Genomic DNA, 14,029 nt, shown 5'->3' with positions numbered 1-14,029 from the left:
CTGCTAAAATCTAACCCTTTGGGGAAAGGATAGCATCATTTCCAATTTAGTAACAATCTAAAACTGTGAGATGACATATAGTTTGTGTAAATGAAATCCCAAACTCAGAGGGCTAGCAACACACACCTGCATTCCCCACCAGACGAGCTCAGTGTGATTAAGAATGTCTATTCTAAAAAAAAAAAAAAAAAAAAAGAATGTCTATTCTACTCTGTCTTAATTCCCAAGTAATCCGCAGTGAGTGGAGAGACTGGAGAAAAGGAGTAAAACTTCTCACGTCACATCTGTTCAAGGACAGGACTTGAGGAGGAAAAGAAAAGGGCTTGAGACTTGGGCTGAGTGTGGAGAAGAAACATGAATTTGCAGGCAAACAAGAACTTCCGAGGAGTGGGCGACAGCCATTCCTGGGAAGCGCAGCACTGTTTAGAGATAAGAAGATTCCTAAGAAGTTAGCTAAAAATAAATGTTAACTTCATTAGTTCACAATTTTGGTGAAATATCAGACTAGATTCTCTAAGGGGAATTATTTGAAAAAAAGAAGAAACTGGCATTCCTTTTGACGTGAACAAAATGAACTATTAAATATACTCAGCAAGACCAAAGGCCAATTTAAGAAATCAAGATTTCCTCCAATAAAATGCAGAGCACTGATACAAATTCAACTAAAAGTCACACTTGGAATTCCAGCTTTTTCTGTTGCTGACTATTCCTTTCAAGTGACCCAGGCTGTGGATTAGTTTTGACAAACCCAGCAGTGTCCCTGCTTCTCCAGCTCTCCCCGTGAGGGGAGCAGCTCTCCCAAGGCCACCCGCCAACCTGTTACCGGCCAGCACTTTTATAAAATATAATAAAACTGCCGCAGGAAGGCCAAATTGCTATACAAGTTTCTAAGCGCTTCCTCTCTCTGTGCCTATCTCGTGGCAGATTGGGGACAGTTCACAGGCCCAGGGGCCAAGGGCCACACTTGGTCTATAGAATAACAGGAAGGCCTTCTCTGGCTGAGAAGCAGGTGCTACTTTGACATCCCTGACCCCACGCACAAAGTGGGGTTCGCAGGTCTGTGCCCTCAGCCCGTCTCTACACTTCACTCAGGTCACTGCGGTGCAGACTTCTCCGCACACAGAACTGCCTCCACTGTGACTGAATTTGTTCTTAAGAAAACATGTCCATCAGTCCTCATGAGAGGGTAGTATTCTTTACCAAAGAAATAAAACCCAAAAGGATGTGTAACAGCGCTTTTATCTTCGTTTAAAGGCTCTCCGTCCCCACTTTTTTTTTTTTTTTTTTTTTTTTTTACTACCCGTAACCTGGCTCAGCTGTTAGCAGAGAGGCCCTCAAAGGAAGAGCAGCTGGATGGGTGCGTTTTGCATTCGAGCCTCCTCAAGGGGCAGGTATTACCCTCATCCCTTGCACAGATGAGAGTCCACGGAAAAGACAAGAAACTTGTTCCAGAGAATGAGGTCCAGAATGGCTGAGGAGAAGAGCGGGCCACTCCTCCACAGCCACACAAATCATATTTGAGCAGCATCTAAACCCCACAAGGTAGGCAAGGGCAGGTGTTACTTAATTCCCACTTTACAGATGAAGAAACCGAGGCCTGCTGAGGTTAAGTGGCTTATCTCATCCAAGGTGTTAAGAAGTGAGCACAGGGGGTCTCAGTACCCAAGATCTGGACACTGAGCACAGTGACTCTGCCTCTGGTTTGTAAACTGCCATCCTAGAGTTTAGGTGACCAAACGCAGAGCCCAATAAACCCGGCCTGCTGTACAGTGATGGCAGGACACACTCCTGGGACCTAAGGACATCATGTCGCAAGCCCCCCCCCCCAACTCACCTACTTGACTGTCAGTTACCATTCAGGTCTTTGTAGGATTACAGTTTTATACAGACAAAAAAATGATACACATTATAAATGCCTTTTTGCTCTTCCTCCCGACCCTTCAGTCAAATTCCTCAATTAATCTTAAACATTAAATAGGACCACACGATGGGGAGCTCAGCACAGCACGCATCCAGAAGCGGGCTAGCCCTTCAAGGCCAAGGCTCTGGGTCTTGAGCCTGGCGCCACCCTGGCCCCCATGTGCAGTTCACACTTGCTGAATCACACACTAGATGTGAGATTCTGCCTCATGTTCAAGGCACAGGATTATCTTCCAAAGTATGCTAATGAGGAAGTTTAACGTGAGATTTCATGTGAATAAAAATGTCACCACCCCACAGCTCCAAGCTCTTCATACTGTGTGGCGTTGGTGGTATAGAGATGAGCATAGCTGCCTTGCAAACTCTTCATAACTAACTGAATAACTGAAAACCTGTATTAAATACCAGGTCAAGACAGGAGGGTCTACAAAAGAGAAGAAGACGTGAAACCCATCTCTGGCAGATAGGGCCAGCCTTGTTACCCTCCCCTAAGGGAGCTAAATGAAAAAATGGGAGGAAGGTACTCGGGATTCCATGTACTATTTGTGCAACTTCCTCTGTATCTATAATTGCTTCAAAACAAAACTTTTTTTTTTTTTTTTTGGTAAAAGTAGTATACTTGGGATTATGAAGGATACCTTGTATCCTGCAGGATTAGTGTTTCATCCAAACAGAGACTCTAACCTGCCTGAACACCACAGAGCACTGACTCACCTACTCCAGCATCTTATCGCAAATGACAGGATGGCAAGCTCGTGCTACCTGCTGCCCTCAACACATCTTGTCAGAAATCTCGATAACCCACCACTTTAGGTCTTTTTAAAAAAATGGCAGGCCTGAGGTTTCCCCAAATGGCGCTCTTGCAGTAACTGTATCAAACATCGATTATTCATTCTAATACAAGTCTTTGCAAATCCTAGTTAATTCCCAGAAATAAGTTTTTTTTCACGGGTACCAACAATCTAGATCTACAACAATCACTCTCTACCTCTACTAAACATTTTTCCAACCTGTGTTGCTAGCCACTCAACTACTGTGTAAGAAACTCCCCCTACTAAGAAGGCCTCTCTGTAAAAATCAGATTCTAACTCAGTGTTTCCCATACTGTGTGCCCTCCAAAGATGTTAAAAGGAGATTCAGCAAAAACAGATTTTATCGTTCAGAGGCTTGGGGAATCATTAACAAAAAAAGTCTTTTGAAGAAAGATGTTAGGAGGCTGACAGCTTAGACGTACTTTAAGAAACATGCTTAAGCCAGCACTCCTCAAACTTCCTAGATTTTTCTGATCACTTTTCACAACGCACATATCCTGCCATTAAGTGTTTCAAAACACCTATCACTACTGGGAAAACGCTGCTGTAAACGAAGCCTTCTACTCCTAGAAACAGAACCATCTCCCTCCCACCCCCCTTGCCATAGATACGATCTTTCTCTCTCCTGACCCTGGGCCTTTAGAAAGGCCAGGAACAAAGCGTTACTGAAGATCACTTCTACTTTCTCCTGTAACATGCTTTTCCCGTCTGGTAATTCGCAGTAGGAGCATTTCTACTTTTAGGTTCTATAGCACCATTATTTACTACCAATAATTTAGTAAAATTTGCCTCAAAAGGGATTTTATGTACATTATGATCTCCTTATTGATTCTCAAATGAGGCAATCTGGGGCCCCCAGGAGACTTCTAGCCATGTTTAGAGACATTTTCAGTTGTCACGACTGCACAGGGGGTGGGGTGGGGTGGGGTGGTGGTGGTGGTGACAGGTGACACTGCCATCCTACAAGGCACAGGACAGTCCCTTCCAACAAAGAAGTATCCACCAAAAAAGGCATCAGAGGCCAACAGAACCTGCCCTTTTATCCACATCTGTCTCCTCCCAAGCCCTCCCCGTAAAAACACCTGGGGAAAAACGAGAATGAAATTGCTCTGTGGAAACCAGACCGGGAGGGCTCTGATTGGATTGGACTGCTCACTGCTCCAGGAGAGACTACAATCGATTCCTGACTCACGCCTGGTACATCAGACCTGGTCATGCCTTCCCAACTGCACTCTCTGAACCTCTTTTGGCATCTCCAGGGTCTGAAATAAAACCAAGAGCCCAGCAACCAAGAGACCACACCCACACCGTTGCCCTCATCTGCGGTGGAAAGTGCACTCCACAGGTAACAAAGCAGCGGGTCAGACCACGCCTCTTTACCTTCCTCAGATATTGCCTCAGCCAGCTGCCAGGGGTAAACCGCACTGTGAGAGAACTCTCAACTACGGCTGCAGTTTCTCATGGAGGCTGAACTTTTGGCAGGAGGTCTGAACAGCAGTCCTTCTGGTGGTGCAGCCCGTGACTGATGGTTTCTTTCAACTGCCCCGTTACACCCCTGGGAAGGACACAACCCTCATGAGGATTGATGGACATGCTTTTGACAGAACATGGTTTCATATTACACTGCAAGATTCCAGGGGCTGCATAAAGTGATTACTGGCTGCTACCTTCTCATGATTTCGACCTGGCAAATGCACAGGTCACACAGTCTGATAAATTACAGCGAAGAAATAGCCTCAAAAGAAAGGCTTTCCTAGGCACAAAATGTCCATGCACGTACAAATGCATACACTTTCCACAGAGAAGATAAAGACCAAAAGTCAGTCTGGGGGACAAAGCCCAAAGCTCGATTCTGGTTTTGCACCTAACCGGAGTGGGGAGAGATTATTAGCTACAAACAACTGATATACTTGCTACAATAAGAATGCAATGGAAAGCCACGTTCCAGTGTCTAGAAGTATCGTGCTGCAGACGAGAAGGAAAGGACAGTAAGATATACTTGTGTTCTGAATACTAGGAGTGGCTGGAAAATTAATTGTAGGCCTGAGCAAATACCCATCTATTACAAACTCCTGTATTTCAACCTTCTCTCCTAGGCTGGGGAAAATCAACTTACCTTGAAATCTGTAGGCAACCTTGAAATTTGAAACCAAAACAGGCTCCTAAATTTTCCTCAGATACAACCTCCTGAAAACTAGCTACTCTTAAGAAACTCAGAAGTACTCAAGGAAGAAATGTCTGTTTCCGACAGTTTTTTGCCCAATGCGCGTAAACAAAGCCCAGGTACTTACCGTCCTCCATGTCTTCCTCTGTGTTGTTGTGCCCATCACTCATGGCTACATTCCCGTTGATAACAGGGTTTTGAGTAATTCTTGGTGGGTCATCTGCATCTCCAGCTTTAAAGAAAACAAAGAAATTCCATGATTTTTACCTTCATGGCTTGAATTAGATTAAAAATATATATATATACTTGTACTCTGACAATTTCCAGTCACTATTAAGTTCCAATTGTGCCCAAATAATTGCACTTTAACCCAAAAAGTATTTACTAGTATGTTTACTAAATATAAACTTTTGTTTCTTTCAAAATGCTAAATGGGACTTGAAAACACATTACACCTCACAATAATCAGCTCCATTTGCGATGACCTTTATTTTGACATAGGTCCACGGTTTAAAAGAAGAATTTTAAAAAGCCTTTGGCAGGATTTAGGATTTAAATAGCCTCTACTGCCCATACTTCACATTTAAATCCTGTCCTTCCAGCATGTCAGAATAGCTCACTGCAACTAATGCTGTTCTGTTTGCCTGTACAGTCGGCTTTCCTTGGTAAATCAGACACTCCAATAGAAATTAAGTGTCTCAACTACAAACAGGAGATGTGGTTTTTTAAATAGTTGCACAGTTGTGTCCTTGGACTCCAATACTCAGAGCCTTTACACCATTAGGATCAGCAGTCAATCTGATTCAGCACCATGGAGAGCACCCTCCCCTTTCCCCTCTAGACAAACTCCAGACTCCAATTGTCAGGTTACTTTTCTCAAATAATTCCTGAATATAAACCATCCGATTTTCCTTCTTAAGCATCTCAAAACACACGTTAGAAATCCTTGGAAGCTAAGAAACAGGTATTACTACTCAAATTTAGACCACTACCACTCCTGATACTTTTGTTTTATTAAATATCAATATATACAGTTAATTAGCAATTGTGTTAAAAGCTGTCTATGAAAACATAAAATTTTAAACTGACCCCTCAACCATGACATCCTGACAGAAAAACTGGGGGAGGGAAGTAGGGAAAGGAGAAATTCCTTTTCCTGTTGCTTAACTAGCTTGAACTCTAAACTCTAAAACTTATATGCTTAAAAAGCAAAATGAAACATTGGGTGCTTTGACAGAATTTCCACATTTACCCTCCTAAATTAACCATTTCAGGGAATTCCCTGGCAATCCAGTGGTTAGGACTCTGCACTTTCACTGCCGAGGGCCCAAGTTCAATCCCTGGTCAGGGAACTAAGATATCCTGCAGGCCTCGCGGTGAGGCGCCAATAAATAAATAAATAAATAAATAAATAAATATATGCGCATATATATTAACCACCTCAAACCATCACACAAAATATTTTATGAGGAAAAACCCTATGAAGGCCTTTGAAATAAACAGCACATTCCACCAATGGAATATTATGCAGCAGTTTTTTTTAAGGTTCTCAGTGTACCAATATGAAATGTTCTGAGTTATATTAAAGTTTTTAAAAATTAAGGTACCAAGCAATATATATCATCATATGCAACCCTTGCTATAAAAGAGAGAGACTGTGATGCAATAAGAGTGTGTACATTCTCATTTCCCTTTATACCAATAAGCAAACACTGGGAGAACACAAACTAGTAAGAGGTTCTGTAGAAGCAGCAGTAGAGTGATTCTTCACTGCAGACACACACACACATCACATGAATGCACTATAAATCTTAAAGTAATTTGCTTGACGTAGGCCTGGTACTTTTAATTTAGTTCCTCAGTTCAAATCCAGCCTACGGCAAGAGCTTTAAAACATGGTCTATAATGCACGAATGCAAAAATGACAAAGGTTTCTCTGCAGGTGGCTCCTAAAAGGCAAGGCAAGTAGGGTTCTGCAGCTGAACCAGGTGCTCCTGAGCAATGTCCCATCTTTTACACACAATGGGTACACATTCTTGCTGGGCTGACCAATTTTCCACCCTTCACAGGCCTGGAGACGGTGGTCCAGGCTGGTGGCTGTGAAACTGCAAAAAGCTCCTGGTTGGCCCAGCATGTACATGAGGAACCTGTCCAGCAACAGGCCCTCCCAACCAACTGCCATGGGACCCTTGGAGAAAAGGTTGGCAACTCAAGTCTAGCTCCTAAGGGACTGAATATCCAGTTAAAAAAAGCTTCTCATAAAAATGAGTTAGTTCAACAAGAGGATTAAAATTTTAATTAAGACACGGTAAGTCCCCGGACCAGAATTAAATGATGAAAGCGCCTGATACCACAATCTGTATTAAGCTTCCAGAAATATCCTAAATGATAAGGCTGTCTTTATCATCAAGGAAGAAGTGCAAGATTGGCACGTACATATATTTATCACTCTATATAAAGTGATCCTGTTCCCGAATTTTATATCCTTCCTAGTTGGAATTTTCCCAATGTATTAACTCTCATTTGGCCAAATACGAACTACAACACTAATTTTTTTGACACACACAGTTGCAAATACCAATGACAATATGGTATGCCTCAAACACATAGACAAAAAGGTCTCTGATATACTTAAATGTCAAGGAGGGGAGGAGAGCAATTATCATTCCGAAATATATACATGACACCAAGAAATACGAAAGGAGTTCATTTCCATTACTCACAACTGGTAAGCCTTTTGACAACAACCTTGTGATTAAGTACCAGAGGCATATTTTAATATATATGTGGCACAAAATACCTTTTTTAAAGAGTGACTTCAGAAACACAAAAGGCTCCCTTGTTTAGTTACAAAGCCTATATTTCCTCCTCTTTTACTGAGGATGCCTGTGCTTACATCCAGCTTTTCTCCCCACAGACTTCTGTTTGTGATGTCACAACCCAGAGCTACTGACCCCAAAGAACACTGGCCAATTGCTATGGAAATGATGTGGTGCTGATTTAGCACCTGAATCTCACTCCTGGATGAGAAAAATAGAAAATTCCAATTGTTGGCCTTGACATTTTCTATCACTTCACAAATATTTCTCAAACCTCTCCCCAAAAGGCTGGGTAGAGGGAACCAAACAACCCCATTAAACCCACCTCACGGTCTTCCAATTAAGAGTCTATATGCTGCCACCAGGAGGTACCTGGGCCACGAAGATCCAGCCATGCCCCAGAGTCACTCTCGACTCAGCCCCCCAGATTTCTCCTCAAAAGTCCCAACTAGTGGGCTTCCCTGGTGGTGCAGTGGTTGACAGTCCGCCTGCCGATGAGGGGGACATGGGTTCGTGCCCTGGTCTGGGAGGATCCCACATGCCACGGAGCGGCTGGGCCCGTGAGCCATGGCCGCTGAGCCTGCGCGTCCGGAGCCTGTGCTCCGCAATGGGAGAGGCCACAACAGTGAGAGGCCCGCGTACCGCAAAAAAAAAAAAAAAAAAAAAAAGTCCCAACTAGTAATACAATCCAGTGAGCAAAACCATGGCTCAGTTAAAAGGGCAGAACACATGGATTACCAGAGGCCATGGGCCAACACTCGGTCCCTGAATTGGTCAAGCAGAGCCTAACCAGCACATTTTAAGCCCCAGTCTACCAGTTCACCCTGACTTCCAAGTCAAAACCCCCAGACTTCTGCTTGGTCCTCCTCCTCTCCACTCTCCTGGCACTGAATCCATTTTAAAGAATATTACATAAAATAGGGGTTATCAAGGTAAATTAGAACACTGATATCTTTCTGCAAGTCCAAATATACTGCAGAAGGAGTGTTCAGAAATGGCATATTGGTTCTGAAAATCCATCAGTGGCGTAAGGCCCCCACTCTGAGCTCCTGAATCACCTTCTGGTACAAGCCCATGGTTCCCTGCCATGTCTGCATGGCTCAGCAGCAGAATCTTCTGGGGGGGGGGGCGGGGTTCTCTTGGCTACATCAGAGTGACTGCACAGAATCTCCAGGAGCTCTCCCTCAGAATTCTTTTTTTTTTTTTTTAAAAAAGCTCCCCACAAAATTAGGGCCAGAAGCATATTCAAACAACCTCATCAAAACACAGAGTATCAGTGTGGGAGAAAGAAGTCTGGAGTTACTAGTTCCCTCAGGTGTTGATGTAAGTTGCTAGTGGGGGAAACCAGGTGAGGGGTCCATGGGAACACACTATACTAACTTTACTGTACATCTAAAATTAACCCAAAATTTCAACTTTATGTTTAAAAAGAGAACATAAGAAACCCTCAAGCCTAAGAGGCAAGGAATATAGCTATTAAACTTATACAGGAAAATTTTCGGCATGAAGCATCCATACAAGCATGTGTGAAATTCTCACATAATTAAAGGTAGAGAGCAAGGCAGCTTAGAGCTGAGATAGGAAACAAAGTCTCCCACACAGACACTGGGCGGGTGCACAAAGCACAGCTCCTCAGGAGGGGCCGGCCTGGGAGAGAGGGCTGGCGTCTATGCTGGGGCAGGAGCAGCAGAGGAAACACTGGGCACGTGAGAAGGATCTAATGTCTGCTCCCAGGATTTCACAAATAAGTAACTCCCAAGTACTGGTCCCTATTGTGTGCTGGGCGCTGTATAAACATTCTCAGGCAGTGATCACAGCCTGGGATCAGGCAGAGTGGGGTGTTTACAGATGGACCCAGGGTCCCGGCTGGACTGAGAGGGATGTTGCCCTGGGCCTGTAAGCTGTGGAGCAGCTACTCTCTTTGCTTTTCCTCCATGAGACAGGAGTGGCCCTTCCCTAAGGAGGACTGCTCACCCTGAAATAACGTATGTTAGATGGAGCTCCTGAATGAAGCCAGAGGCACCGGTCAGGAAGAAATAAAGAAGGAAGTCCTGAGCAAAGAGGCACAATGCTGTGAAAAGTTCTTTAGCCACAAATACTTTAAAAATGCCTATTCTCACCATTTTGCAAAATTATAGTGCAATATCACAACTGGGAGAGCGACAATATACCGATCCTCCTCCTATTCACTTGCATGCATTTCATGATGTGAGGTCTGTGTGTTCCCCACACTCAAGACACTGAGCAGCCCAGCACAAGGACCCTCAGGGGGTGCTTTTACGGCCATACCCACCTCCCTTCTGTGCCCGCCCCAAACCCCTGGCAATGGCCAATCTTCTCCATATCCACAATCTGCCATTTGAAGAATGGACACAGCATGTGTAAGTAAGCTTACGGAGCACCTTCTGACACAGCACAATTCCCTTGAGACTCACGTCAACAATGCATTCCTTTCTCCTGCTGAGAGGGTTCTGTGGCAAGGACATGCCACTATCTGCTCACTCAGATAGCGGCAACATCCGGGTTGCTTCCAGTTTGGAGGCATTACATATGAATAAAGTGGCTGTAAACATTTTTGTACAGGTCCTGAGCAAAGAGACAGGTATTTTTACTTCAGGATTTTACACAATGAATGAAATGCTCACAGAAGCAAGGCAAGGGGTGCAGTGATAAATAAAGGGAAATAGTGACCTCCTTGCCTCTGAGTCTAAGTAGAAGGAAGGCATTCCCAATGTTCATGTACATACACGTACGTGCACAAGGTACAAGCACTTTTACTATTCACAATACGTGGATCCCAATTCAGGATCCATACAGATATGCGTACATGGATTTGATTTCGAATAGCACCATACCATTATGTCATGATCTACTCACCCATCCCCTACAGATGACTCTTCCCAGTCACCACCACCTCCTTTTTGGCCATCTGAGTGACACTACAAGCAAACAACTGTACAATGATTTTGTCCTGCAGCACGCTGTATAACTGTGTGGTCATCTGTCAGGGTCATCTCTCTCACACACTGAGCTCCCACAAGCAGTGCTCTTTCCCAGTGGCAAAGATCAACAACGCATCCAAAGCCACTACCAAGTGGCGCTGCACAGCCTCCTGCACCAAGTTCTCATGCTGCTCAGGAGAACTCTTCTAGCGCCATCACTTATTTTCAAGAATTCAGATATAATCGATTTCCCAATGTGCTGATCCTCAAAAAACCTGGCTCTAAGCTCAAAGAAGCAAAGAGACATCTGATAACTTGAAGGTGAGAGACAGAAGATGTACCACTCGTACTAAGCCCAGCTGAGAAGCTGAGCTGATTAGAGGGGGGGCGGTCTGGTAAGGCTTCCACAAAAGCAAGGACCCAAGGTGTCAGCTATCACACTCCCCAAGAAACCAGAACCTCCAGGGCATTGGGAAACAACTTTGGACGCCCCCAGAAAACCTACAATTCTGTGGGAGAACTCGATGGCTCTGTGTCAACTCCAGTCCCCTTTGGGTGAATTCTCAGGCAAAGCCAGGCTTCGAACGGACTGGGGAACAGATCCAGATCCAGTCCTTGGGCAGAACCTGGAGGGAACCAAGGATACAAAGGTATGGAGCAAAATTGCAGGTCTGAGCCGTCTTTGCTCTCGCCCAGGTTTACCAGTCCTGGCAGCCGCTGGGTGGAAAGGAGTAGGTGCTGACCAGGCAGCAGGGCCCATTCACCAACAAGCTCACCCCCGCCCCCCAGTCAGACAAGGACCACAGTGCCTGTGGGCCATGAGGAAGTGCCCAAGTTCTTTCCGGCCCTCAATCCCTCTTGTGAAACCTCTTAGAAGTGGAAAACTGCAACTATGGTTCAAAAACATCATTTCTAATCCACTACTGCATTACAAGGATTTCATCCCCCACCCCCACCCCGGGCACACCGTATTTGCCTGCAATTACAGTAAGGAGGGCGACGTTCTAATGACTGTCTCCTAACACCGGTCTTCTCCACACACGACTAACTTGGGAGGTAGAGGCTGAGGCTGGGTGCCCTCTTCTCACAGGAGTCAGTCCCCCTATTTGCCAAGTGTCTTGATGTGTCAAGAGCAGGCTGCGCTCTGGGCTTCAGGAGGGAACAGATAAGCAGCCCTCACACAAGAGGGCTAATGCGACAGAGGGGAAAACAGTCACAGGCCTTGGACATCCGGGCCAGGACCAGAGAGTGAAGGGAGCCGGCTGGGCAGAGATCCTGAAGAAGCACATTCCAGACAGTTCCAGAGTGACCAGGAGCAAGGCAATGGGCAAGGGAGGAGATGGGAGATGAGGCCCAGGTTGAGGGTGGGCAGGGCCTTGAAAATCTCCGAATGTTCACGTCAAGCCTATGTCCCACCAAATGAAGAGGAAACCACCGGTGGCCCTGAAAGCACTGTGACACTCAATAACAGGTGGGTCAGGGCTTCCCTGGTGGCGCAGTGGTTGAGAGTCCGCCTGCCGATGCAGGGGACGCGGGTTCGTGCCCTGGTCCGGGAAGATCCCACATGCCGCGGAGCGGCTGGGCCCGTGAGCCATGGCCGCTGAGCCTGCGAGTCCGGTTCCACAACGGGAGAGGCCCGCATACCGCAAAAACAAAACAAAAAACAAAACAAAACAAAACAAAACCAAAAAAAAAAACCGAAAAACAGGTGGGTCAGAACTGAGATGGTGCCGGTGCTTGGACCCTGGCTGCCAGCCCCAGGCAGCCATCTGATCAAGCCTGGCCTCATCATCACAGGCAGCAGAGCCCCATCAGAAGCGCCTCTGCTGCCCTGTGGAGGATGTGCGTGAGGTGTGGTTTTGGGCTATCTTGCCCCTGCCAAGTTGGCAGGGCTGCCTCCAGTGATTCTCTGAATTCCTTCGGTCATATTAACAATGAAACCGTCTGTGGCTTAATCAATACCACAACGGTGTTCTGGTTTTATTTTGATTTTTATATGAATTGGCTCCATGCCTGCCCCATGAAGGGAGCTGAAAGCCCACTTGCGGGTGGTGGTCCTGCCCTGGGGAGAGTCTGAGGATTCAAAGTAGACTCTGTATTGAAACCCGACAGTTAGCTCTATACTCTTAAATAATCCTGATTTAAATTAGTTATATGAAAATAAAGCCCCAAAGAAGGCCACGTATAAATCTGTGTTCCTTAAATAAAACTATTTGTTTGGGGTCTTCAGTTTGGCTTCATTATGTAAAAATCATCTGTTTTTAGAGGATCATGCTAACTGCCATCATGTCTGTCCCACAAACCATGACTGATGACTGAGTGAACACTGGCCGGGCATGGAGAGGGGTGTACACCCTGCACGACTGAGCTTATAATTATGTCTGTGATGCTTGCTTACACATCTGGTCTTATCTGCTATATTGGGTAGGGCAGTCCACTTGTGGAAAGGAAAAACAAGTCCCAGCAAGCCCAGCAGAGACGGAGCTGCACAGAAGCTACAGGATGAAGGCAGAAAGTATCAGCAACCCACAGGAGTCAAAGGATCAATATGCAGAACACACAGAGATCCTACAATCAAAAGAGACAATGCAACTACAACAAGGAGAAATTCTTAAGAAATACAAATGACAAATCTGCTCAACTTTCCTAATTAACACAATACCACTTTTCATCTACCAGATTAACAGTCTCACATCACAAAATGGGTGGTGTCAAATGGCTAAAGTCTAAATTTATAGTCAAATTATTCTCCCCAAAGGCAGTATTTATTAAAACCAAAGTCAAATATTCTTTCACTCAAAATGCCATTTCTAGCTATCCATTCCAAAGAAACTAGCATACATGCCCAAAGATATATACAAGCATATTTCTTATACTGAAGCACCATTTTTTACAGAGAAAAACTTAAAACATAAATGCCCATTAATTCTAAGGGCCATATATTGTATGGCGCCATTTATTCATATAAAGTGCCCAGAACAAGCACACCCACAAAGACAAAAGGCAGATCAGTGTTTGCCTAGAGCTGGGAGGGAGAGTGGAAGGGTGATGGCTAAGGAGTGCAGGGGTCTCTTTTTGGAGTGGTAAATTGACTGTAGTGATGGGTGAATATATTTATTAAAAGCCATTGAATTGTATGAGTGAATTGCAGGATATATAAAATCTCAATAAAGCTGTATTTTTTTTGGGGGGGGGGAGACAAGAACTGGACAGAAATGGGCTATTCTGAGTGGGAACAAATAGTTCCACAAATCACAGCTGTCTGAGGGCCCGGCATAGTGAATGATGTGTACATTGAACAACTGAATCAGGTGTAAATGTTCCATTTTCTGCAGTATTTCTCTAAAAGTATTAAACATTTTTGGTGTTTGA

The 14,029-nt window shown here is 44.9% G+C and overlaps 1 protein-coding gene across 1 annotated transcript in view; it reads right to left on the bottom strand.

Moving 5' to 3' along the window:
- The window catches only part of USP7 (ubiquitin specific peptidase 7), a 56,335-nt gene that overhangs the window by 25,516 nt on the left and 16,790 nt on the right, over positions 1-14,029 (bottom strand). The window contains exon 2 of the mRNA XM_082857890.1: positions 5,024-5,128. Coding sequence (XP_082714016.1) covers positions 5,024-5,128 — 105 coding nt within the window. The remainder of the gene's footprint in view (positions 1-5,023; positions 5,129-14,029) is intronic.

The sequence above is a fragment of the Leucopleurus acutus genome (genome assembly GCF_964270905.1).
Source record: "Leucopleurus acutus genome assembly, chromosome: 16".
Classification (NCBI taxonomy): domain Eukaryota; kingdom Metazoa; phylum Chordata; class Mammalia; order Artiodactyla; family Delphinidae; genus Leucopleurus; species Leucopleurus acutus.
The sequence above is the reverse complement of the archived record's forward strand: the minus strand, read 5'-3'. Positions and strand labels throughout refer to the sequence as shown.